A 27,815-nucleotide genomic window follows, 5' to 3' on the forward strand; every position below is an offset into this window, starting at 1 on the left:
CTGTTGAAGCTGATATAAAAAGTGGCACAAAGGAAGCCAGTTGCAATACCCATGGTAACAAGTTGTATTGCTCCAACAAAACCATATATTCTTGAACACCATCTATGGCACTCTATCGGTTAGCTATTTCTATATCTACCATAGTCTTATAACATCACTCTTCCCATAATGGAAACTGAGTGATTTCAGTGAACTATACAGGCTTTGAAATGACTAGACAGCTTTACAGTTCTTCCACTTTGTGTGGTTTTATCAAGAGTTTCTTCCTTCTCTTGCCATTTACCACCAGGAGGAGATCTCTGTGCCAATACATTTTCTGGCGTCACCTTTGCCAATTCCCAGGCTGTAAAAATATGTTTGGACCTGGGTCTGCTTCTGAACTACGCAGCTGAGAGCTAACTGTATAACAGACCAAGTAAAACCTGGAATCTGGCAACTTCATGGAAGTACAGAAGCTGCATCTATGCATGGATCCAGACTTTAGCATTTGGACCCCTCTCTAGAAATAAAGCACAAATATTAATAAGGAGCTCTACTACCCAAAGGGCTCTAACACCTAACAGTGTCCATGTGCAGTTGCTCCATGTGCACACCTCTCATTGACTTCAGTGGGAATTTTATACATAGGGCAGCTGCAGGGTCAGACTCAAAAGAAGGGGACCCCTGAAGTCCAGAATTTTGTTCATCGATAAACATGTGTAAGGTACTTCGCGATACTCGGTGAATGGCCCAATAGAAGGGCAAAGTGTCATAATTATTTCATGTCCTGGCTTTTAAACACTTAATCCCCAACTATAAAATTGCAGTATATTTTGTTCTGTAGGAGGAGGAGAGATATATCACTTGTTGGTCTGTTAGATGGTGTCACGGTCGGTAACCACGCTTGACCAGGTTCTTTGGTGCATGAGTGGGATTGCATGGGGGCAAGTGGCTTTGAACCACTCGTATGCCCCCTCTTCCTGATCCAGGGGACCAAGGGGCTCTACAGCATAATTTAGTGCAGTTTCAGGGCTGCTCTAATATATGCCTGGCTGACCACAGTATCACAGGGCCACTCCAGCAGCTAGAGATTGCTGGGGCATAAGAACAACAACAAAATCTTTTGGGAACACTCAAGAGTGGTGGATTCCTTGCGCTGCAGAAGAGGCACAAAACAGCTGTAGAGCAAGGCCAAGAATCTGGCCCGTGTCTCCTTAATCAAATGAAATACTTGCATGTTATGTTTCAGTTAATCTAGACAGTGCAAAAGACCAGAGAGGTTATCCAGGGCTGAATAACCATAAAAGAGCTATCAGTGCACTGTCTGTGCAACTTATTTAATGAGAGCCCCACAGAGCCCTTCTTTGTGGTGTATTGAAAAGTTGGTTAAAATTGTGATCTATCACTTTAAATTCTCAGAGGTCTTCCCGATCTTGCTTGCAGCAGATGGCTCTGTAGGGAAGCATGTAATCAGAGTCCGTCTGCACCAGCAAACTTTGAGTAAGGTGGAGTGAATTATACATTGCTGCCTTTGGGAGCAGTCTGTTTTGTCTCTCTCTGTTTTTGGTCCTTGTGTGCCAAGGCTCTGAAGTCTAAGAAATAAAGTAGTGTTACATTGCAATCTTTGAGCAAGAGTATTTTTGGTTTTTATCTAACTTCTCTGTGTGTATGCTGTGAAACCTAACACTCTACCTTTCATTTTTCATCTGTCAGCCAGGGCCCCCCTTTCTCTGGCCAGCAATTTTACAAATGAATCAAAATAGAATGAAGAGTGTTTCCATCTGGCCTCAGAAATCCATTTTACTGGGCAACAGTGCAAGAGTGCTAAAGAGGTTAAGGAAAAGAATACCAGATTAATGACTTTTCTCACTGTACTTTGAATCAGAACAGAGGCAGGGTAAAAGATAGTTTGATTTTTTCTTTATAGCATCACTAGAATTTAATCCCAACTTTATCTGTCTTTAAAATTCCAGTGCTTTGATGTTCTAACATAATGACTATAAGTGGCTAATACAAGATACTGATCAAATATACTACAGAGCTGGGTGGCTCCTGTGTACAGAACACTTGTACTGCATCAAAGAAGCTTATTAGCAACAATGAACTGAATTGTACCTGCTCGACGGCCTTCCCCTTACAAAACTGCAAGGATGGAAATATCATGCAAAAAAAGTGACTTTCTTCACCACGAAAGAGGAACCTACATAGATGGGCTGTCCAAGAACTTGTTAAATGTATAAATTCTTTGATGCAGGGACAGGGGTGGACTAAGGAAGGGTCGTTGGGCTCTGGAGTCCACAATGAGAGGGGACCTGAATACAGCACGTGAACAGGCAGTGATACATAACAGGTGAATGCTACTTGTGGCCTTTTTCTGGCCTAGCTCATCTACAGTCTTGGCCGTTTAAATTTCCTTCTTCTCCTGCAAGAATGACGTATCTTTTTTATTTTTACAGGAACCCAGTGGTGTTCAATGGAATTCACCTAATGGGCAAGAAATCCCCTGATGTATTTTAAAGGGGCAGGACTGGACACGAAGAGCAATGATTTGGGAGTGGGACATAAACAGGAGTCTATTAGGATGAAGAAGAAAATTCTGTCAAGGGAGCATCTGAGCACCAAACTTAATATGTCACTAATCTCAGTCCTGGCAATATTCGCTCCCTCGCTCAACTAAATTGATTAAACTAAAATCAGTTACCCTTGCCAATGACCATGTTATACACACACTGGTAACACTCACTATTCACTTTGGCACAGGCAGGAAGTTGCACTCTATACGATTTTATGAAAATATGCTAATGTAACTGGAATATGCTTCATACAAAAGGTCTCTTGTAAGGTATCACTACAAAGCTTATAATCTACTGAGTGTGATCATCCTATTTGTATAAATGTACCACTCGTATCAGAAACTAGATATATGAAATATAACTCTGAGGGCCTACTGTAATTATGCAAAATGTGGGCCATTAATGGTGGTTTGGAATCTTGATGACTCCATTAACCAGGACAATTGACTGCAGATGGCTCTGTTTTACCTGTAAGTCTTCTTGTATACCTGTGTGCTGGCAAATGAGTAATGAAGTCTTACAGTGACATGTGATCATGTCACCTGAACTGGAATCCATCTTTAACCTGGTGCTTTTCCATTGAGAAAGGGGAAGGGGAGGGGAAACCTAGAGGGACAAAGGATTCCTGCCTTATGCAAAAGATATGTAAGTGGGTGGAAGAGAGAAAAGAAGGAGCCATCTTGAGGAATACTCTAGCTACCACCTGAGCTGGAACAAGGGCTGTAGCAGGGGGGAAAGGATTGTGCCCAGACTAGGAAGGCATCCAGTCTGTGAAAGAAATGTATTGAAACATCTCTGAGGGTAAGATCTTATCTCTATTCAGTTTCTTACTGTATTAGACATAGACATATGTGTTTTATTTTATTTTGCTTGGTAATTCACTTTGTTCTCGCTGTTACTACTTGAAACCACTTAAATCCTACTTTTTGTATTTAATAAAATCACTTTTTACTTATTAATTAACTCAGAGTATGTGTTAATACCTGTGTGTGTGTGGGGGGGGGGACAAACAGCGGTGCATATCTCTCTATCAGTGTTATGGAGGGTGAATAATTTATGAGTTTACCCTGTATATGCTTTATACAGGATAAAACTGATTTATTTGGGGTTAGACCCCATTGGGAGTTGGGCATCTGAGTGTTAAAAACAAGAACACTTCTGTAAGCTGCTTTCAGTTGTCTGCAGCCTTGGGGCAAGTAATTCAGACCCTGGGTCTGTGTTGGAGCAAATGGGCGTGTCTGGCTCAACAAGACAGAGTGCTGGAGTCCCGAGCTGCCAGGGCAGGAAAGCAGGGGCAGAAGTAGTCTTGGCACATCAGTTGGCAGTTCCCAAGGGGGTTTCTGTGATTCAACCCGTCACCCCCCTCAAAAATCATGAGATTGGCTTAAAAGCATGATATTTAAAAAATAAATTTGGGGTTCTTTTCATTTGCCTTCTGATGTTGAGTCTGTTTCATGTTTTCAAATTTTTCTTCACAACCATGATGGAAAAAAAACAATTAAAAACAAAAAATAAAACTGTACAATGAGAGTCTCACATAATCACATGACTCCAAGAGCTGAAGCTTTAACAGCAACACCACATACTGCAACTCTTGATAAAACCACAATGGTTGGCAACACTGCATTTTGCCCAGAGGGAGGGCTACACAAGTTGCCGGGCAGTGGAGAATCAGGCTCTAAAGCCCAGACTAAGAAAGATAGGTAGGCACCTAGCTCCCATAGACTTTAACAGGAGACAGGCACCAAAATACCTTTGAGGATCTGGACCCAAGTGACTTTCTGAGTGCTCCAGAGGGACAGTCAGGATCAAAGAAGCCAAGATTAGACCTTAGAATTATTTTATCACCTTTCTCTTTTGATTGCCAGGCACCAGAATATCAAGGGTCAAAGTTCTTGGCTCCCAGATGTGTGCTCAGACTACTATATCTCTCTCCAATAAATAATATAACAACAATAACAATGGAGAGAGACCGTGGACCAGGTTCTCTGTTGGTCACACCAATTTTAGCCGAGTATAACTCCACTGAATTTAAAGGAGTGACAGTGGCATAAACTTTAGTGTAACCCAGTGGAGAACCCCCAGGCACCCTTGGTCAAATTCACCCTGCAGTCAGAGGGGTCATCCCATTGAAACAGATAGACTAAATGCGGCCATCACCTCTGCGAGTATCTTGAAAAGCCCAACGTTCTATCAAAAGAAAATCAGTGCATTGTTACTATTAGCAACGATCAATTTAATTATTATTAATAATTAAAGCTGCACTTAACGCTAAAAAAAACCTTAAAATAATGTGACTCTCACGTTGCCAACGTTACTGATTAGCCACTCTCTTACCAATGCCCCGAACAGTTATTTCCGTTTCAAAATAAACAAATCTGCAAGCTCGGGAAATAAAAAATTGCAGCAAGTGCGGGTCCTCTCCTGCCTGTGATTGGATCAGGCTGGCGGTGAGATCATGCGGGAGGCTGGACTGTAGGTAGGGGAGGGCTGGTTTGCGACAGCGCCTGGAAGGATATTAACCTGTGAAGGGGCAGTAGGTTCAGTGAAGTACGCTACGAGGGTAAGTAGCAGCGATGGAATCTTAGCAACGCCAACGTTCTGTTTCCGAACATTCGCTACTGTGGCCTCTTGGACACATGTTCCGCAGAGGGTGTGTGTAGAACGGGGTGGGCTTCACGCTTGGGGTATGTACAGTAGAGGGGGGTGCACTGTCGGGGCAGGAGGAGGAGGGAAGGAGGAAGTGATCGAGTCTGGCATTTCAGTTTCTCTGATCGGGATTGCTTTGTTTCTGGTCTTCAGCGTTTGTGTGTTTTCCCTTAAGAGACGAATCGATCTTTCAAGGGATGGATGAATGGAGTGAGGAAAGGGGTTGGTGCCTGGCTCTTTCCCCTCCCCCTTTGCTCAGGCCGCTGCAGATCTCTGGGAAAAGAAGGGTTATTCTTGGGAGAGGGAGAGCAGCTGACTATATACTAGAACATGAATCGAAGTTTATTGCGGGCTGTGGTGGCTTGATTTAAATTAGAAGGGGAACAGAAATCGTGGATCAACCACTTAATTTCCTCTTACTGTAAAATTCTGTTGGCTTTTTTTTATTATAATCACTCCTTCCCCCCAGCAAACAAGTTCTAGCAAAAGGGAAGGAAAGTACTATTTTCTCTTGTAACCTTTGGCATATGCTCGCTACCCCCTTCCCTGATTAAATACCCTGCACCAAGTCTAATCTGATTGCTTGGGTGAGCACCAGCAGCGAATCCGGTGGGAGGGGAACGAGGCTGGGGCAAGAGTTCCTCTCCCATGAGACTCACCCCCAGCTCGTGAGCCTTGAACTAGGAGCCCTGATGCTGGGGTAGGGGTAGCAGCTGTAGAAAGGCAGCTTTGTTTAATTGATCTCCAAAAGAATAGAGCATTTGTTGGGGGAGAAAAGGACTCCTGGCATTAACAGCCTTGATTAGTTCCATTAGGGGAAATAAACGGTAATAAATCAACCACGCTGCCCCTGCAGCTAACAAAAAAGGTCCAATATTTCTCGTTTGTTTTTTTCTCTGGCAGGCAGCAGCTTCTGATCATGAAGAAGAAAGCGAAGGCTTGGAGGGGAGGCTTGGATCCTTGGCTCTGAGCCACCTGTTGTGTGTAGCATCCAAAGCCCGGAGAGATGTATTTTCCATAAATAACTCTTGCTCACATATACTGTGCCATGGGCTTAAGGCCTCTTGAGACGGGGATGGTTTTGTTTTGAGATAATCTCTCTGTGTGTGAGTGACACGACCGATCTTTTTGTGGGGTGGGAAATGGAAGACTATACAACTAGAACCTATGGCACGGGTGGACTGGACAACAGACCTCTCTTTGGAGAAACTTCAGCAAGGGTAAGACCTGATTGTGCTTTGGAGAGATCTCTCTGCTGCCCCCTTTCCCCTCCAAGAGCTGGATACTGAAGGACTCCTTTCTGAAGCTGAGGTAGAGCTACTCATTTTTCATAAAGCAGTGTTGGGCATTTTCATGTGCAATAAGTAGCTTACCCAGTCTCTTAGTAGTCACTAATTTCACCCCTCTCTTTTTTTAAAGTAAAAATTGAACTGCTCTAGCAAGAAGTACTTCAGCACCCACAGTGGCACTTCACAGACGTATTAGGGCCTCTGGAAAGCAGGGGGCCGAATAGAGATTTTGTTGTTTGATCTAAAGGCACAGAGCCACAGGGATTATTTGCAGAGTTTGAAAGGTCCTTCAGAGCCTCTTTAGGGTCCTATGTCAGCAGTTGCGATAGGGTGCCTTGCACAGGGTCTTCTCAAAAATGAATGCTCTGATTGTGTAATGGTGGTGTTGTGTAATGTAGACGTGACTTGCCCAATTGCAAGTGTGACCAGATAGCAAGGGTGAAAAATCAGGACCCCGGTTTTTTTGCGGGGGAAGAATAGGAGGATATAGTTGCATAAATAAGATAAAGCTCCTGATATCTGGTCACCCTACCAACTACATATGCCAAGCACATGGTGTTAGTTGCTCAGTCTTGTGGGATCTTCTAATAATAGGGTCTTTGTGCTATGGCAACTAGGCAAAATACTTTGTCATAGCAAATTTGCTTTAGAATTTTCTGGTTTAGTGGGATTATTTCAAAAGACTGGGGGAATGACTCTTTTTCTTGTCCTGCCTTTTTCTTGAGATAACTCTCAATTTGTGAATTGTGGTCTGAGCAGCTAACTGGAATGGGGAAGTATTAATTCTTGGCAAATCGCTCAGCCTTTCTGCCTCAGTTTCATCACCTGTGAAACGGTGGTGATACCTACTTGATAGGGCTATAGTGAGGATTAATTGGAGAATGTCACATGTTTTGAACATGACCATGGTGGAGTGCTAGATGGCAGGAACTACTTCTTGCAACGCTATTTATATTGCCAGTAACTAAGGCCCAGATCAGCAAAGATACTTAGGTACCTAAATCCCAGTTTGGGTTCCCCTGTAATCCATAATTCTCCCTGAACCCTGTAGGTGGCTAAATTTAGTGCCAAAGTTTTCAGGGTAAAAGTTTACTCTGTGTCTAAGTTTTTTGCCTCTGGGCTTGCACATGGCTGCCTTGCTGTTGGTATCCAGAGCCGCAGAGTGATTCATGCACTGGGGGAAGATAAGTGTTTAGCCACTAAGTTATTTGTTGGGCCCAATCTGGTAGATGGTCTTAGAGGCTGCCTACAGGATTGAGTCCCCTTCAAAAGGTGGGGTGAGAGGTGCCTATTTCATAACTTCTAGCCCAGTGAGTAGAGCATTAACCTGGGTCTCCCACATTCCAACTGCAAGTCTCCCTCTCTGCTGAAGGTGGGGAAAGGTGGGAGACCACAGTTAAAATCCTCTGAGGAGAGTTATCTAACCACTGGGCTTTGGGCTATTCTGATATGGGGCTCCCTCAGTCCCCCCTGTTGAAGTTGTTCCACTCTGGATTAAAAAAATGAAAGTAAATGGAGTAGGGGGACTGGATGCCAGGTCTCCCTGTCCCTAGTGGGTGTCCTAACCACTGGACTACAGAGTCATTCTCTCTTTGGCCCAAACACTGTTCCACAGGGAAGAAATACTCACCCAGTCATAGAGCCACAGAGAGCATGTGAGAATGACTCTATAGTACAGTGACTTTGCCAAATCCCTACTATTTCATGGTTTATCCTTGTAGCTTAAGTGGTAGGGCCTGGCTTTCTAGAGTAGGAGGATGTGAGTTTGGTCCCTGTTGATGCCATGAAGTTCTGAGTGGTCCTGACATGCAGCTGAGTGACAGCTGAGAACTCCAGAAAGAGCATTAGTTGTGTTCTGCCATCATGGTTGCCTGGAGAAACCAAAAAGTGGCAGTCAAGCTAACTTCAGAGGTGCCCAAAATATTAGGGGTAAATATGCAGTGAAGGAGGTGTCTGTCCCTTTCAGCTGTGTTTTGCCTCATCTAGGAGGGTAATAGACAACGGAAGGGTTTTTATTACAGTTTTCTGTTGAATGGCTCCCCAGCTTTGGCCATGAGCCTGCAGGCCACGGCAATGTACCCCTGTGCGAAGCCCTACTGACCGTGGAAGAGCTCAACATGAGTGCAGGGCTCTGCTCACATGGAGCTGATTGCAGGATCGGGGCCTCCTCCTCTTTTTTTTTAAACTCTTCACACCACATTAACTTCCTGCCTCTTGTTGAAGTGTTTGTGTGAGAGAATATAGCACCCAAGCACCTTTTTTATTAGCACTGAAGTCCACCATTTACCTTTAGGATGGAGATAGCAAATGGTAAAATTCCAGTATGACTCAAATCTGATCTGAAGGGACCATGTCTAGACTTGAATACCTCAGGGCACTGGCTCTGCCTTACTCTTTACATGATACTAAGATTATAAGGGAACCACAGGGGCACAGTTATATGCCAAATAACTGTGTTTACTAACTGTTCCCAAACTTACAAACCTAGCTACATTCATACACTGCTGCTTTTTCTGGTGGCATCCGCAGGAGAAAACTCAGAGGCCCACTAGTGGGCTTCCAAACCACTGACCAGGATACTCCTCAATTCCTGTACACTGCAGCCTCTCTCAAGTCTGACAGCGGTGTGGGCGACACCCTTTCACCAGAAGCTGCTGAGGGGCCACCAAGCAGACATCAGGTAGACCAGGCTTAGCTACCACTCTAAACTGAAAAGACGTGCCATATATCAATTAGCTGCTTTTCTTCCACTCCCCATTCCTTTGCTTCCCAGCCCTACCAGCTGTGTTGTGATGAATTGTGTGATAACTGTGGGATCTGCCTACATGATCGCTGCACTGCTGGTACCCAAGTCCTTACTAAAATGCTGTGGGATCCTTGAGGCATGACAGATGTCTCTTTAAAACCTTGACATTTGCTGGAACGGAGTTTGGTAGGACTGGACCATTGTTCAGGACAAAATGGCTAAGCTTGAATGATGGCACCATAACTTCAGACTTGTTATTGAAAGTATAGTATCTGGCACTCTTGGGTGAAAGCCGGTAGTTAGCAGCATTTTCTTTAGTTGGCGGAGAATGCTAAAACCATGACTATTTCCAATTCCTCCGCTTCTGGCATGGATTCATCCTGACCTGGATTTCTGGATCTCTCCTGCTTTGATTTATTTTGCTCCTCTGGCACTAAATCATAGGAAGATTGTGCAGAGCCGAAATGGACCATATAAATAAAAAGAAAACAAGGAAAGAGGTGGGACCACTCAGCATGCGATGAGATTAAAGGTGGTATGGCCCATCATCTAAACAAATATTCTGCCTCAGTTTTTCATAAAGTTAATGAAGAACTTAGGGGCAGTGACAGGGTGGCTAATGGGAATGAGGATGGAAGTAGAAATTACCATATCTGAGGCGGAAGTCAAACTCAAACAGCTTAATGGGACTGAATCGGGGGCCCCAGATAATCTCCGTTCAAGAATATTAAAGGAACTGACATATGTAATTGCAAGCCCAACAGCAAGGATTTTTAATGAATCTGTAAACTCGGGGGTTGTACCCTATGACTGGAGAGTTACTAATGTAGTTCCTATTTTTAAGAAAGGGGAGAAAAGCAATTGGGGAAACTACAGGCCTGTAAGTTTGTCCTCAAGTGCAGGTAAGGCCTTGGAACAAATGTTGAAAGAGAAAATAGTTAAGGACATAGAGGTGAATAGTAATTGGGATAAAATGCAAGATGGTTTTACAAAAGGTAGATTGTGCCAGACCAACCTGATCTCCTCCTTTGAGAAAGGAAATATGCAGTAGATTTCATCTACCTGGAGTTCAGTAAGGCATTTGAGACAGTTCCCACATGGGAAATTATTAGTTAAATTGGAAAAGATGGGGATTAATATGAGAATTGAAAGATGGATAAAGAGTTGCTTAGAGGGGAGACTGCAACAGATCATACTGAAAGGTGAACTGTCAGGCTGGAAGGAGGTTACTAGTGGAGTTCTTCAGGGATGATTTTGGGACCAATCTTATTTAACCTTTTTTTTTTATTATTATTTTTTAAATGACGGCACAAAAAGTGGAAGTGTGTGAATAAAATTTGTGGATGACACAATGTTGGGAGGTATTGCCAATACAGAGGAGGACCAAATTATCATAAAAGAAAATCTGGACAACCTTGAAAACTGGAGTAATAAAAATGGGATGAAATTTAAAGGTGTGAATTAAATAGTGCACTAACAACAAGAATTCTTGCGCTAAGCTGGGAGCGTATCAGCTGGATGTGACAGAGGAGGAGAAAGACCTGGGCGTATTAGTCATCCTGTGATCAACCATGAGCTGGCAATAGGATGTGACTATAAAATAAGACTAATGCAGTCCTAGGATGTATCAAGTGAGGTATTTCCAGCAGAGGCAGGGAAGTGTTAGTGCCATTATACAAGGCACCGGTGAGACCTCATCTGGGGAATACTGTGTGCAGTTCTGATCTCCCATGTTTGAGAGAGGAATTCAGACTGGAACAGGTGCAGAGAAAGGCTACTAGGATGATACAAGGAATGGAAAACCTACCGTGTGAGAGGAGACTCGGAGCTTGGCTCATTTAGCCTAACCAAGAGAAGTCTGAGGGGAGAGATGATTGCTCTGTATAAATACATCAGAGGGATAGATACCAGGGAGGGAGAGGAGTTATTTAAGCTAAACATAATGTGGACGCTGGAACAAATGGATGTAAACTGCCCATTGACAAGTTTAGGGTTGAGATTAGATGAAGGTTTCTAACCATCAGAGGAGTGAAGTTCTGGACCAGCCTTCCAAGGGGAGCAGTGGGTGCAAAAAACCTAACTGGCTTCAAGACTGACTTTGATAAGTTTATGGAAGGGATGAGGCTGCCTACAATGGCATATAGCTGATCTGTGACTGCTAGCAGCAAACATCTCCAGTGCTTGGTGATGGGACACTAAATGGGTAGGGCTCTGAGTTACTACAAAGAATTCTTTCCCAGGTGTTTGCCTGGTGGGTCTTGCCCACATGCTCAGGGTCTAACTGATCACCATAGCTGAGCTTGGGAAGGAATTTTCCCCCAGGTCAGATTGGCAGAGACCCTGGGGGGTTTTTGCCTTCCTCTGCAGCATGGGGTACAGGTCACTTGCAGATTTAAACTAGTGTAAATGGTGGATTTGCTGTAACTTGAAGTCTTTAAATCATGATTGTAGGACTTTAGTAACTCAGCCAGACGCTAGGGGTCTATTACAGGTGTGGGTGAGTGAAGTTCTGTGGCCTGCAATGTGCAGGAGGTCAGATTAGATGATCATGATAGTCCCTTCTGGCCTTAAAGTCTGAGTCTATGCAATACGGGGAGGCATCTGTTTGGGAGCCTTTCTAACTGCAATGGTAACCATACTTGGAAGGCTACTAGTTTACAGAGATGGGGTGATAACTGAATGTGGCAGTTTCTACTGAAGTTTCTACTGAATGTGGTAGGAATCCCTTGACTCCACAGATGCCCTGAGCTCTGCAGTGTGCTTGGAGGAGTGGGGTTCCTGGACTGAGTAAAGAGAATCTTGCTTAAGAGGCATCTAGTGCTTAGCACCGTGAGGGCGTGGTCCATGACTGGGGCTTCTGGGCACTATGATGATATAACAAAGTTGTGTAGTGCTCCACAATGGCTGAGCTCCTGGAGAAGGAGGAGATGCAGGGACGGAGTTCCTTGTTGAAGAACAGTATTTTGCATGTCACTGGGGACTGAAGAAGTTGACGAGAGTTCATTATAGAAGGGAGGGCATCTGTAATAGGTCTGTCTTCATATTGAGTTGAAGCTGGTGTGTAAGAGTGAGGGACTGACTGAGTTTGGGATGAAATGTTAAATCATTAGAGATCCACTTGGCTCTCAAAGAATTTGAGCTAAATGCTCCTCTTGTTCACCTGGCCAGTTCCAGCATAAGTCATTGTACTTGCCTGAATCCCTTTGCAATGTTAACTCTTCCCCACCCCCCGTTGCCATACTGCATGTGCTGCTAAATAGAACTGTTATTCTTTGGAGGTGGTGGGTGAATTGATCCCTAGAGACTGAGTCTGCTCCTGGCTGAAGTCAGCAGGAGGTCAGCCTGTGACACGCCTGGGAGCTGGTTCAGAGCCCGTAAAGCATATCGGGGATCACTAGGACTGAAGGGCATCATGGACCTGACTTTTCAGAGGTGCTGAGCATCCGCAACTCCATTGGAAGTCAATGGGCCCTGCTGGTATTCAGCATCTCTGAAAGTCAGCCCTGTACAAATGCGAGCTATTGCAGCACTGGCTAGAGCTAACTCTACTACAGCTTGCGCAAGCCTGCCCATGTGCTAATTACTCCTTGCGAGGCTGAGTCCCAAAGGTAGATACTCTGTGCCTATTGGGCAGGCTGGTTCTTCAAGCTATCAAGCTCGTCGTCCATGTTGGCCAGATCTTTATAGTTATTTAGGCACCTAACTCCTATTGAAATCAACCAGTGCAACTTGGTTATACCTAGAAAAGGTATGTCAGCCTAGCTAGGTTGGTTAGGGGGGCTATATGGATAGAAGTCCTAGTGTGGACACAGTTATAGTGATATAGCTTATGCTGGTTCGGTGAGCAGACATCCTGCTTTCCCACCCCAAGGAATGACAGATGCAAAGAACAGGGAGACTTGGTAAATTAAACAGGCCACTTTGCAAGTGAATCTGCTTCAAGTATCTTTAGGTGATGTTGTCACGGAGAAGCCTTTCATGTGCCTATGTGCCCTATTCTGAGGGGTCAGGAAACAGGTGCTGACTTTTTTTTTTTTTTTTTTTTTTTTTTCTGGGTGGATACTCCACCCCTGTGCCACCCTAGGCTCCGCCCCCACTCTGTCCTTTCACCCAAAGCCCAGCCCTGCTCCACTTCTTCACTGAGCACGCCCCATCTCTTCCTGCCCCTGTTCCGCCCCTTCTCCCCCAGCACCTCCTGCCTACCACCAAACAGCTGACCAGTGGGGCCTGCTGAGTGGCTGGTGGGTGCTGAGCACCCACTATTTTTTTTTTTCCCCATGGGTGCTCCAGCCCCAGAGCATCCACGGAGTCAGTGCCTATGCGGGCAACAGTTGAGTACAAGAGTGAAGCTTGTGCAGTTCGAGCCTGGCTAATGGAAGCCGAGTTCTACCTCCCAGGGACGTTCAAACTTCACAGTGCTCCAGGTCCCCTGAGGCTGCCGCCTCCAGAACATAACTGCCCTGGGATGAGGGAGCTAGAATGCCGACTTCAAAGCCAGCTCAGCCGGCTCCACTGGGAGGAAAGGAAGAAGGGGAAAGACAAAAGTCTTGGGTGGTGGTCCCTGGAATCTGCTGATAACTGGGACTGCAGCTTGTGTGTGTCTGTTATAAGTGGAGCAGTGTGGATTGGGGTTTTGTGTGTGTGTTTTTTTTGTTTTTTTTTAAATAAGACGATTTATATCCTGATTTAAATCACCACATGAAAACCCTTGATTTAAATCCTCGATTTTATCAACTTTTCCATTTGTACTTCAATCATTTTCTTAAAAAGGGTGCGTTCTCCTTGGTTGATACAGCCATTAAAACATGTCAGTTGACAACTAAATAGAGGCTTTGCACTAGATTTGGTACATCTTTGTGCTACCTGGGAGGCTATGCTATGACTCAGTAAGCAGTTGTTATATAACTTAATAGCTTCAGATTCTTATTGTACATTTTAATGTTAGAAAATGGTGAATGATATATTGTGTATTTACTAGAGAATTTTTTTGCTCCTGATTTGTGTCAGGCTGCACTAGGATGGTAACTGGAATTTACCACAAAAGAGCACGTTTATTATTTTATTTAAATGTTCTAAGAGCTCATTAAGTTTAGGCCTTAACATATTTTAGATTAAATTCGGATTTCATTTTAAACAGATTTATTTTTTAAAAAGAGAAAATTTACTATTAAAATAAAACAGGTTTTTTTGTTTTGTTGGTTTTTTAATTTAATCACCACCTCTGCTTCACCCCCCCCCAGATGGATCAGATTGCACTGCCTAGAATTAAGATTGCCTGATACTTCCCTTTATGAGATCCTGTTTTCAGTTGCTTAATTATCAAACTTCAATCATTTGGGATGAAAATGTTCCGGGCTGGGTGTCTATCTCAAGCTGCACTTTTTGGGAAAGCTTCTGGTAACTTCTGTGTGTGCATATGTGTGTTTGCTTTTTTAAAAATTACACAGGGTGAACTACATTAAAGGAACATGAAGATTGCAAACTCAAGCACTCAAAGGTTGAGTAATGTCTGGGCAATCTTAATTTGGCCCTTTTGTGCATATGCATTATGATACGTGATCACATACTCTTTTTGCATAGGACCCCTCCCTCATTCAGTGCATAGGATGGGCATGGCTGTTGTCTGTAGGATCCTTGCCTCATTTTTTTGCAGAAGTTAGAAGGTGTGTAGGGTATGACTCGGGGATTCAAAAAGAGACAAGATGGCTTTCACAGTCAGGGCTTTGGAGCTGTGCTCTGGCTCTGCTCCAGCTCCAGGCAAAATCTGCAGCTCCACTGCTCCAAAGCTGCTCCGCACTCCAGCTCCGGGCTCTGCTCCAAGGCCCTGTTCCCAGTGAAAGCAGCTGAATGCTGCGCTTGAGAAGACGGTTACTCACCTTTGTAACTGTTTGTTCTTCGAGATGTGTTGCTCATATCCATTCCAATTAGGTGTGCGCGCGCCGCGTGCACGTTCGTTGGAGACTTTTTACCCTAGCAACACTTGGTGGGCCGGCAGGTCACCCTCTGGAGTGGCGCCGGTATGGCGCCTGATATATACCCCTGCCGGCCTATCCGCTCCTCAGTTCCTTCTTGCCGGCTACTCCGACAGTGGGGAAGGAGGGCGGGTGTGGAATGGATATGAGCAACACATCTCGAAGAACAACAGTTACAAAGGTGAGTAACCGTCTTTTCTTCTTCGAGTGCTTGCTCATATCCATTCCAATTAGGTGATTCGCAAGCCTTACCTAGGCGGTGGGGTCGGAGCGAGACGTTGAGGAATGTAAAACCGCTGAGCCGAAGGCGGCATCGTCTCTAGCCTGTTGGACCAATGCATAGTGCGATGCAAAGGTGTGGACGGAAGACCAGGTGGCTGCGCGGCAAATTTCCTGTATGGGAACATGGGCCAAAAACGCGGCAGATGAGGCGTGAGCCCGAGTAGAATGGGTGGTAAGATGGCCAGTTGGAACATGAGCCAAGTCGTAGCATGTCCGAATACAGGATGTCCCCCAAGATGCAATACACTGGGAGGAGATTGCCATGCCCTTCATATGTTCCGCCACCACTACAAATAGCTGAGGTGAGTGGCGGAAGGGATTGGTCCTCTTGATGTAGAAGGTGAGAGCCCTGCGGACATCCAAAGAATGGAGCTGTTGCTCTCGTCGCGATGAATGCGGCTTTGGACAAAAGACTGGCAGGAAGATGTCCTGGTTAACATGAAAGGCAGAGACGACCTTAGGGAGGAATGCCAGGTGCGGTCGCAGCTGTACCTTGTCCTTATGGAACACGGTATATGGAGGATCCACAGTCAGTGCACGAAGCTCCGAGACTCGTCTAGCCGAGGTGATAGCGACTAGGAAAGCTACTTTCCAGGACAGGTACAGCAGCGAGCATGTGGCCAAAGGTTCGAAAGGGGGCCCCATGAGCCTGGTTAAGACAAGGTTCAGGTCCCAGGTAGGGGTAGGCCGTTTGACCTGTGGGTATAGTCGCTCCAAGCCCTTGAGGAATCTTGACACTATAGGGTGAGAAAAAACGGAACTGCCAGCTTCGCCCGGATGGAAGGTGGATATAGCCGCCAGATGTACTTGTAGAGAGCAGATTGCCAATCCCTGCTGTTTGAGAGACCACACGTAGTCCAGAATAGTGGGGACTAATGCGGAGAATGGCCATGCTGGATACAATAGTGGCAGAAGCGCTTCCATTTTGCGAGTTAGGTCGAGCGCGTAGAGGGCTTCCTGCTACCCAGCAACACCTGCTGTACTGTGGCAGAACAGTGCAACTCCGACTGGTTTAACCAGACAGGAGCCATGCAGTCAGATGAAGGGACTGCAGGTCTGGATGGTGCATCCTGCCGAAGTCTTGTGTGATCAGGTCCGGCCAAAGCGGCAGGGGAATTGGGTCTGCCAGGGACAGGTCGAGCAGCATGGTGTACCAGGGCTGCCTCGGCCAAGCCGGAGCGATCAGGATGAGGCGAGCTCTGTCCCTTTGGAGTTTGAGCAGGACTCAGTGGACAAGAGGGAAGGGTGGAAAGGCGTAACAGAGGCTGCCCGTCCACGGGATCAGGAACGTGTCCGACAGGGAGCCTGGGGAGCGACCCTCTAGAGAGCAGAACACCTGGCATTTCCTGTTCATTCTGGATGCAAACAGGTCTATGTGGAGAAATCCCCACCTCCGGAAAATCGAATGAAGAACGTCCGGATGGATGGACCATTCGTGAGATAGGAAGGATCTGCTCAGGTGATCCGTGAGGGTGATCCATACCCTTGGGAGAAAGGAGGCCACTAGATGTATGGAGTGAGCTATACAAAAGTCCCACAGGCGTATTGCTTCCTGACACAGAGGGGAGGACTGGGTCCCGCCCTGCTTGTTGATGTAATACATGGCCGTTGTGTTGTCCGTGAACACCGCAACACAACGGCCGTGTAGATGGCACTGAAACGCTTGGCATGTCAGTTGGACCACTCTCAGCTCCCGCACATTGATGTGGAGCTTCAGTTCCCGTGGTGACCAGAGGCCTTGGGTGCGCAGGAGCCCTAGGTGGGCATCCCAGCCCAGCGAGGACGCGTCCGTTGTTAGGGACACAGAGGGCTGGGGAGGATGAAACGGCAGGCCCACACACACTCGGGATGACGTCTTCCACCAGTCGAGGGAGCCTAGAACATCCGGCAGAATCGTCAGGATTGTGTCTATGGCGTCCCTGCCTGGCCGATAGACCGACGCGAGCCTGGTTTGCAGAGGGCGCATGTGCAGTCTTGCATGCCTCGTGACGAAAGTGCATGCAGCCATGTGCCCCAGGAGAGCAAGGCAAGTACGAGCAGAAGTGGTTGGAAAGCTTTGCAGACTTTCGACAAGGGAGACTATGGCTTGGAACCGGTGCATGGGTAAACTGGCTGTTGCAAGGTTGGAGTCCAGCATTGCCCCGATAAATTCGATAAATGCGTAGGCACCAGGGTGGACTTGTCCAAGTTGATGATCAAGCCTAGACTCCCAAACAGCTCCCTGATGATGGCGACGTGGCCGAGCGCCTGCGCCTCCAAAGTCCCTCGGATAAGCCAGTCGTCGAGGTAAGGGAAGACGTGTATTCGACGACGGCGCAGGGAAGCAGTGACGACCGCCATACACTTGGTGAAGACCCGAGGGGACGAGGAGAGACCAAAGGGAAGGACAGTAAACTGGTAGTGACCCTGATTTACCACAAAGCGCAGGTACCTCCTGTGCGGAGGATAAATTGCAATGTGGAAATATGCGTCCTTCATGTCGAGAGCGGTGTACCAATCTCCGGGATCCAGGGAAGGAATGATGGTTCCTAAGGATACCATGCGGAACTTGAACTTTTTGATGAATTTGTTCAGTCTTTGCAGGTCCAGGATGGGCTGGAGGCCGCCTTTTGACTTGGAGATTAAGAAATATCGGGAATAAAATCCCTTGCCCCTTAACTCCTCTGGCACCTCCTCTATAGCTCCGATCAAGAGGAGCTTGCGAACCTCCTGGATGATGAGTTGCTCGTGAGAGGGGTCCCTGAAGAGGGACGAGCAGGGAGGGTGGGAGAGGGGGGGAGAAATAAACTGAAGACTGTATCCAAACTCCACCATGCGTAGGACCCAACGATCCAAGGTCAGCTGGGACCACGCTGGGAGGAACGGGGAGAGGCGGTTGTAAAAATGAAGAGGATCCAGGGAGGGAATTGGTACACTGCTCTCGGGCACACCCTCAAAAGTTGGTTTTAGGTCCCTGCGGTGGTTTGGTGGGACTGGAATTGTTGCCCCCTTGAGGTCCAGTCTGACGTCTGCGGGTCGTGCGGCCTCGTCGCCGGGCAAGATCCTGTCTTGGTCGAGGCTGGGGGTAAGGGCGCTGGGGTCGTGAGCGGAAGGACCGTCTCTGAGTCTGGGGTGTATGCATTCCCAGCGAACGCATGATAACCCGGTTGTCCTTCAGACTCTGTAGTCTGGGATCTGTCTTTTGTGAGAAAAGACCATGCCCGTCGAATGGCAGGTCTTGGATGGTATATTGTAGCTCAAGCGGTAGGCCGGACGCTTGTAACCAAGATATGCGACACATGGCTACACCAGAGGCAAGCTTTCTGGCTGCCGAATCAGCGGCATCTAAAGAGGCTAGCAGTGTGGTTCTGGCGACCCTCTTTCCCTCCTCTAGGAGAGCTGAAAACTCCTGACGTGAGTCCTGGGGAACTAACTCGGTAAACTTGCCGACAGCTTCCCAGGTGTTGTAGCCGTATCGGCTTAAGAGGGCCTGCTGGTTCGCCACACGGAGCTGAAGGCCTCCCGCAGAGTAGATTTTCCAGCCCAGCAAATCCATGTGTCTGGCCTCCCTAGATTTTGGCGTGGGGGCTTGTTGGCCGTGGCGCTCCCGTTTGTTGACTGATTGTACCACCAATGAGCAGGGGGCGGGGTGCACGTAGAGGTACTCATACCCCTAGGACGGCACCATGTACTTTCGTTCCACTCCCCTGGCTGTGGGTGGGATAGAAGCCGGGGACTGCCAGATGGTGTCTGCCTTGGCTTGGATCGATTTGATGAAAGGGAGGGCCACCCTGGTTGGTGCTTCTGTGGATAGTATGCTAACCACCGGGTCCTCCACTTCAGGAACTTTCTCTACGGGAAGATTTATATTTTGGGCAACGCGCCGCAGAAGGTCCTGATGCACTCAGAGGTCAATTGGCGGGGGCCCTGATGATGATGTGCCTGCTACCGCCTCATCTGGGGAAGAGGAGGGAGACAAACCAGGGATGAGTGGTTCTTGCACTGACGCCTCGTCCTGAGGGACCTCCGTTTCTGGAACATCATGCTGCGCAAGAGGATGCGCAGGGTCTTCCTCCATACCAGAGGGGGGAGGCTGGCTGACTGTGGCCTCTGGTGCACGGTGCTCTGAGTGGCTGGAGCGTGCTGGGCCCATAGGCTCACCCTGGGCTTGGTGATAGGCCCAAGCCATCCAAAAGGACCATTGAGGTGGTCTATGGTCCGGGTGGGCCTGTGCATCTGAACCCCCGTAAGAGGCACTGTCCGCTTGTGAGGAGGCGAACGGGTGACGCGATGGCCACGGAGGAGCTGATGTTGACTGGGCCAGGTCTCTGCGCCCATAGAGCTCGTCTCTATGCAGTGCCGGTGAGTGGTACCGGGAGCCGTGGCGATATCTGGATCAGGACCGGGACCTGCTACCAGCGTGGTGCCTGGAGGTCGACCGGTGCATTATATCGTCGTGCCGGGATCGGCTGCAGTAAGTACGTCGGTGCTGCAATCTGGACCGGTGCCGAGAGTACCACGACGGCGACCGGGATCTCGAGCGGTGCCGCGAGTATGACCGGTGCCGTGAAGAATGGTACCGGGACTGCGAGCGGCACCGGGACCTTGATCGATGACGAGGCCGAGAGTGATCTCGGGATCTGGAGCGGAACCGACGGTGCTCAGTGGTGCCCGGTGAATGTGGCCGCACCATGGTGGGTTTGCCCAGCAACTGAATAACCCACACCGGCGGTGCCGGGGGTTGGGGCAATTCGGGCTCTCTCAGAGCGATAAGGACGCGCGCCACGGAGAAGGTCTCCGATGTGGAGGGCACGACGAGCTCAGCCACAGCGCGTGCTGGGGAGCTGGTAGGCACCGGACTCAACGGCTCCTGTGAAGCTGGAATCGACGGTGTGGAGACAAGCGGTGCCACGGCAGATGACGGTGCCAGGCGGTCCATCTTGGAAGTACACTCCGACTGCGGCATAGCTGTAGTTGCCGCAGGAGCCTTGTGCTTCTTGCTCCTCGGGGAGAGGGAGCGGTGCCGGCTGGAGTGTTGGGCCGGTGAAGGGTGGGGGAGCGAAGCCTTTGTCAGTGCCGGGCGGTCCGGTGCGGAAGAGACGCTTGGTCCCGGTGCCAGAGTTGGTGCCGAGGATGGAGGAGTCAAAGCTGCCTCCATCAAAAGCTGTTTTAAGCGAATGTCCCGTTCCCTCTTTGTCCAGGGCTTGAAAGCTTTGCAGATCCGGCACTTGTCCGCAAGGTGGGCTTCACCTAGGCACTTCAGACAGGAGTCGTGCAGATCTCCTGTGGGCATCGGCCGATGACAGGCCGCACAAGGCTTGAAGCCCGGTGAACCGGGCATGGGCCCCGGTACCAGGGGAGGGGAAGGGGCGAATCCCCAATCCTCTTTAACTATATACAGAACTATAAAAACTAACCTTAAATACTAACTAAAACTATAGTAAAAGAACTATATACACAATACTATACAAAAGAGTGAATCGCTAGGGAGGTGGACAACAGCTAAGCCGTGCTCCACAGTTCCAACGACCGACACGGGCGGTAAGAAGGAACTGAGGAGTGGATGGGCCAGGAGGGGTATATATCAGGCGCCATATCGGTGCCACTCCAGGGGGCGACCTGCCGGCCCACCAAGTGTTGCTAGGGTAAAAAGTCTCTGACGAACGTGCACGAAGCGCACGCACTCCTAATTGGAATGGATATGAGCAAGCACTCGAAGAAGAACTGGATTCCGTCCCTGCATCTGCCACAGAATTTCTGTGCAATGGTGGGCAAGTTACTTAAACTAAACTTTTCACTAGTCGTGTTCATTTTCTGCATGCCTGACTTAAGGCACCTGAGGCCAGACCTGCAGCAGTGCAGAGTACTCAAACTGCAATTTAAGAGCTTGTCTAGACAGTGTGTTAATCTGCTCTAGTGGGGCATACATTTTAATCCTCACCAGTGTGTCCCACACTACCTGACCCATGCGGACCCTGCTGACGTGCATTAAAAAGTTCCCTACTGCATGTTGATGTAATACTGTTTGAAACAGGACTACATTAATGTGCACTAGGGAACTTTTTAGCAGGACTGGCTTTAGGAACTGCAGGACCCAATTAGAATACCTGGCGGCGGTCCGCGTCTTCGGCGGCACTTCAGCGGTAGGGGGCCCTTCACTCGCTCCAGGCCTTCCACGGCACTGAAGGACCCACTGCCACCGAAATGCTGCCGAAGACTCGGAGCGAGTGAAGGATCCAGTGCTGCCAAAGACCCGGACCGCTGCTGGGTATGTAAGAAAAATTCAAAAGGTGCCTTGGGCGTGGGGCCCTCTTAAGTGCAGGGCCCGATTCTGGGGAGTTGGGGGAATCTGCCTAAAGCCAGCCCTGCTTTTTGTAGCATGCTGGCAGGGGCCAGTTAGTGTGTGATGTGCTGGTGCGGACTAATGGACTAGATGAGCCCCAACAAAGCTTTGCTTTGAACATACAAAGTACTATCAAAGGCTAAGTGCTCTAAAAATCAGGCTCTGGGTATCTCAAGTTGGGCACCCAAAACTAGTGGACAGTTAATGATAATTTTGGCCTTAATCTCTCTCTGCCTCCATTCCTTATTTGTAAAATGGGGTTACTAATGCCCCGACCTCCAAGTGGTGGGGCGAAGATCAATTGTGCTGCTTGGGAAACAGAATATCCAATCTGCAGGAAATTCCAACATTTCTAATTTTTTTCATCTTGAATTGAAACAAGAAGCCAAAATTTCCTGCAAATGAAATTAAAAAAAAAAAATCAGTTTGGGATCATCAAAATGTTCCCTTAATTTCATTTCAACTTCTACATTACATTAAAAAAAATAGTGTGTGTGTGTGTGTGTGTGTGTGTGTGTGTGTGTGTACATATATATAAAATTAGACAGGAAAAAAGGTATTTTGTCACACTTGACACATTCCTACAAAATTATTTTGGTAAAATCTCGTGTTTTGATGTAAAACTGTTCAGTCAAAAATAATTAGAGGTGGCCTCAAAACAAAAAAGAAATGTTTGAGGCACTTAGCTACAATGGTGAATGCAACACAGAAAAGCCAATGAGAAAACTCATAATTCTGTATTCAGTGCATGGGTTGAATTGTGTGAGTTAAAGAAGGCCGTTCGTTGAATGATGAGGATAAAATGCAGTACTGAAGAGCTACCCACTCAATGACCACTGTCCATCCTGTGCACTGAATGAGGCAGCGGTCCTGTGGAAAATAGTATGTGATCATGTAATTAAACCCTGCATCACAATGTACAAGGGGGCAGAATCAAAGTTGCTTGGGCAACCCTTAATCCTAGCAGTTGCTACTTTTCAGTGCTCGACTTTGCAGACGTAGTGTTCTGAACATTTTTGTATGCAATGCAATGCAATATGTTAGTAACTTACATGATAACTCTGGAAAGCGAAGCCCTTTCTGCAGGCAGAGATCAAGAAGTAGCAGCAGCAGTTGTATGGATCTCGCTTCATTTCCTTGCCTACATGCCTCTCTCCTGGTGGGAGGGTGGGGGGGAATTGCCTCTAAAGGTGAGACATAGTTCTGATCCTCCGGCTGTCTCCATCCTTGGCCTCTCTGCCAATGAGGATGACAGCTGTAGTGTGTGTGTTGTAAACGCCTGCTTGCTAGCAGCTCTGCTAACCTCATGCTCTCTTTGGGTATTGGTCCCGAACAGAGGTCTGTTTCAGCTTCTGGTCAGTGCTGACCTGTGTTGGTAGTCGGAGGGACCAGATGTGGTGGAAGGCTCCATCCCGTTATCAATCCCTGTAGCCATCTTTGTTTCCTGCTTATATATGTGTAACCCAGGGGTTGGCAACCTTTCAGAAGTGGTATGCCAAGTTTTCATTTATTCACTCTAATTTAAGGTTTTGTGTGCCAGTCATGCATTTTAACATTTTTAGAAGGTGTCTTTCTATAAATCTATAATATATAACTAAACTATTCTTGTATGTAAAGTAAATAAGTTTTTTTTAAATGTTTAAGAAACTTCATTTAAAATTAAATTAAAATGCAGAGTCCCCCCCCACCCCCCCGACCAGTGGTCAGGACCCGGGCAGTGTGAGTGCCACTGAAAATCAGCTCGTGTGCTGCCTTCAGCACACGTACCATAGGTTGCCTACCCCTGGTGTAACCTTTTTTTGCCATGTTAAGCTGCCAGGAGCTGAAGTGCCACTGGGTGCTGGGAAATACAATCTCAGATCACTTCTGCAATCCTGGGATTTCAGGATCAGTTACTCTAATCCCAGTATCCTGAAATATCTTGTTCTGCTGATGGTATATTTGGAACTTTTTATCCACTCTTTGTGGGTTTAACCTCGAGTTCCTGAAAGGTGGTTTCATTGCAACCATTCCCGAAATGGGGAATTAGACCTTGAAATGGAATTGGTTAATCAGCTAGATTTAGTTGTTTAAACTGGCCACAAGCTAGAGAACTGTTCCCAGCAGACTGTTTTTGTTGCTGCTTTAAGTTTCATCTGCCTTCAAGTTTATTGTAGTTACTGATGTGGGATTGGAGTATTTGATCAGCAGTCTCATGGGCAAGCCTATTGGAACGAACGAGCGCACGCACGCACACACACACACCCCCCCTCCCTGCAATTTCATCATTTTAGGATTGAATAGAACTTAATACACAAACAGAAGCAAAAGCCTTGTCTGACCCCATGGCTGTAGGAAGAATGGGCATTTTTTAAATTTATTTTCAAAAGCAGCTGCTGATTTGGAATGCCTAACCTGAGATCTTTTAAAGGGGCCTGACTTTCAGAAAATGGTGAGTACGATCAGGCCCCTTAAAGCCTTCAGTTAGGCACCCAAAATTACTAGCTGCTGTTGAAAAATCTTGGCCAATGACCATCCTTTCATCCCAGCCCATGTGAAAGGACCATGATGTGATTTTGCATTTTAATATTGTGGTGTTGTCAAGGTATGAACCCTCACTCTGAACCTTAGCGTCCAAAAGATGGGATACCTGCATGAACCCTCCTAAACTTAATTACTAGCTTAGAAATGGTAGAGCTGCCACCACCCAAAAATATAGTGTTTTGGGGCACTTTCTGGCCCCCAAACCCTTCCCTGGGGACCCCAAGACCCAAAGCCCCTTGGGTCTCAAAACAAAGGGAAATAAACCATTCTCCTCTTCTCTTCCTCCCAGATCCTCCCTTCCCTGGGTTACACTAGGAGATCGCTGTGATTCAGCTCCTTGAATCTTAAAATAGAGAGGAAATCCACCTTCCCCACTCTTCTTCACTCCCCCTCCCAGACTCTCCCTGAGAGAGAGACAGTGATACTAACACAGAGAGAAATCGGGTTTTTCCTCCTCCCTTCTCTCCTTTCTCCCACCAATTCCCTGGTGAGTGCAGATTCCCTCCCCTTGGGTCTCACACAAGAATAAAAAAACAATCACGTTCTTAAAAAGGAAAACTCTTAATAAAAGAAAGGAAAAAAAGTAAAAATTGTCTCTGTAAAATCAAGATGGAAAATGTTACAGGGTCTTTCAGCTTATAGACACTAGAGAGAATCCTCCCCCCAGCACAAATACAAGTTGCAGCAATCAGAGATACAATTCTTCCAGCAAAATACACATTTGCAAAATAAGAAAACAATTAAAAGACTAAACCGCCTTTCTAACTGGTACTTACCAAATTGAACAGAAGAGGCTGTTTCAGAAACTTGGAGATATCTGCTTACATGTCTGGTCCCTCTCAGAACCCAGAGAGAACAAAGAAAAAACCCAGAAAGCACAAACAAAGGCTTCCCTCCACCGAGATTTGAAAGTATCTTGTCTCCTGATTGGTCTCTGGTCAGGTGTTCCAGATTTATTGCTAGTTAACCCTTTACGGGAAAAAGAGACATCAACCCTTAAGCATCTGTTTATGACAGGTGTATTTAAAATGCTGTTAGAATGTAGATTTCAGGGGGTTTTCCTAATCCTGCTTGCACACTAGGGAGCTCTGTATGGAAACGTGGGATCTCTGGACCTAGCAGCAGTCAGTTGTGCAGCCAGCCTAGAGCAGGAGTTGGCAACCTTTAGCACATGGCCCATCAGGGTAATCCACTGGTGAGCCGCGAGACGTTTTGCTGACGTTGTCCATCCTCAGGCACTCCCCCACTGCAGCTCCCAGTGGCTGCATTTTGCCATTCTTGGCCAATGGGAGCTGGGGGGAGATGCAGGAAGCTACGGGCTGCCGCCGCTTCCTGCAGCTCCCATTGGTCAGGAACAGCGAACCGCGCCCTCTGAGAGCTGCAGGGGGCGGTGCCTGCGGACGGTCAACATCAGCAAAATGTCTCACGGCCTGCCAGCGGATTACCCTGATGGGCCACATGCTGAAGATTGTTGAACCCTGGCCTAGATCAGTGGTTCTCAACCTATTTTATCGTTGTGGGCTGCGTATGTGGCTCACAATGTGTTACGTGGGCTGCAGGTTGAGAACCGCAGTGCCCCCTCAACCTCCCACAGTCCCCTATGCACAGCGCCCCCTGCCCAGATATCCCTCCAGAGCGTGGGGCCATGAGTGGAGCCCTTGGTGCGGGGCCTGGCAGCCAGACATTGCGGCATGGGGCTGGAAGCTGGGACCTGGACCCTGCTGTCCAGGGCTGGGTAGCTGGGACCTGAACCCCACAGCTGAGCAGCTGGGACCCCCAGCACTGGACCAGGAACGGAGCGCCTGGCACAGGGCCAGGAGCGGAGCCACACCTAAAACCTGGAGCTGCTGCAGCATCCCAGGAAACCCCTAGTTCCCAGAGCTTCACCCTGCACAAACTTGCCCAGATATCCACTCTCCTGCATCCTGCCCCCCTGTGGCACTCACCCAGCCCCTTGGTAGTAGGAGTGTTCCAGCAGGCTGCCAGACGCTGTCTTCCCCTGAGTCAGCCTCTCCCCCTGCCAGACAAGAGCAGCAAACTTTCAATTTTTTTAGTGCACAGCTGGGCCACAGCTGTGTTTTACTTGGGCTGTGGGTTGAGAACTGCTGGCCTAGAGGCAGGTTGAGTTGTGCCATTCTATTTCAGTGAGCAGCCTGCTTTCTCTCTTTCTGAATCCTAAGGAATACAGTTGGGTTGCATTGCAGCTTTTCTGCAAGACTGTTAGAGAGAAACAAACTTCTTGGCTGTACACCGTGAAGAGAACCCATGGGTTCTGTTTTCTTTTAAAGCTTCATAGCAGTTCCCACTGTGTGAATCTGAGATGCTTGACATTGTTCTTTTACTGGTGTTGTGAGAGGCTTTCCCTCTTCATGCTTTAAACAGTACCCTCAGTGTGCCTCAAAAGAAGAGACAGGAAATAGTTTGTCTGTTTGTGGCCCCCAGCAATCCCTTGGCATGCTTCTGCAAAAGTATGGGGAGCCAGGTTCAAATTTGGGGCACTCTTCTATTCTACCTATTGAAAATCTCCCTGTAGCTTCAATTAGTTAGGATATCTTTCTACGGATCTGTGCACTGTTGGAACAGAGCATCTGTTTTACCTCAGAGGTGGCTGCACATTTAGCCCTGAGCTCCATAGGTGTACATAACACTGTACATACTGAGTGAAAGACTCTCTTTGCCCTGCAGATCTTACAGTGCAGGCAGATCTCTACCATAGATGTGGAAACTATGGCACAGAGGTTTAGTGACCTGTCCAGGGTCGCACTGCATGTCTGTGGTAGAGGCAGGATTAGAACCTAGATCTTCATCACCCGTTCTGGGTGTTAACCGCTGGAGTACCTCCCTTCCCATTTGCAATCCCAGAACTTCATGTGGCAACTTCAGTAACTACTTATGTGTGGGAGTAAAGTTCAGTGTCTCTAAATATAGCAGCTGGAAACAGGAGACTCGTCATCGTGTCAGCCAGCCAGCTCTCTGCTGATTAGCAAGTGCCCCCAAGGACCACTACAGGCGCATAGAGCATGGTCTGACAACTGTTGCATTAGGCTGGAGATTCTTAGCTGGGAGGTTGCATGCAAGTGTCAGCGGGTTACAGTCACTCACCTTGCTGAAAAGGAGAAATTGTGTCCCAATAGGGGAAGGATGGAGGATCCCTGCACTAGACCAGTGGTTCTCAACCAGGGGTCTGGGGGCCCCTGGCGACCATGAGCAGATTTGGAGGGAAGGGGGGGCGGTCAGCCAATATAAATCAGAACTGGGCTGCAGCAAAGAATCCTGTGGCACCCTGTAGACTAACAGACGTTTTGGAGCATGAGCTTTTGTGGGTGAATACCCACTTCGTCAGATGCATGTAGTGGAAATTTCCAGGGGCAGTGTGTATGTGTGTGTATATATATATATATATATATATATATATATATATATATATGCAAGCAAGCTAGAGATAATGAGGTAGTTCAATCAGGGAGGATGAGGCCCTGT

The 27,815-nt window shown here is 47.5% G+C and overlaps 1 protein-coding gene across 1 annotated transcript in view; it reads left to right on the plus strand.

Annotated features, from left to right (window-relative positions):
- The first annotated feature begins 5,077 nt into the window (after positions 1-5,077).
- TMEM243 (transmembrane protein 243) overlaps positions 5,078-27,815 on the plus strand; it is a 31,296-nt gene continuing 8,558 nt past the window's right edge. The window contains exons 1-2 of the mRNA XM_050937037.1: positions 5,078-5,115; positions 6,105-6,421. Of these exons, the coding sequence (XP_050792994.1) occupies positions 6,344-6,421 (78 nt within the window). The 5' untranslated portion in view covers positions 5,078-5,115; positions 6,105-6,343. The remainder of the gene's footprint in view (positions 5,116-6,104; positions 6,422-27,815) is intronic.

Source organism: Gopherus flavomarginatus, chromosome 1, assembly GCF_025201925.1.
Source record: "Gopherus flavomarginatus isolate rGopFla2 chromosome 1, rGopFla2.mat.asm, whole genome shotgun sequence".
NCBI lineage: Eukaryota > Metazoa > Chordata > Testudines > Testudinidae > Gopherus > Gopherus flavomarginatus.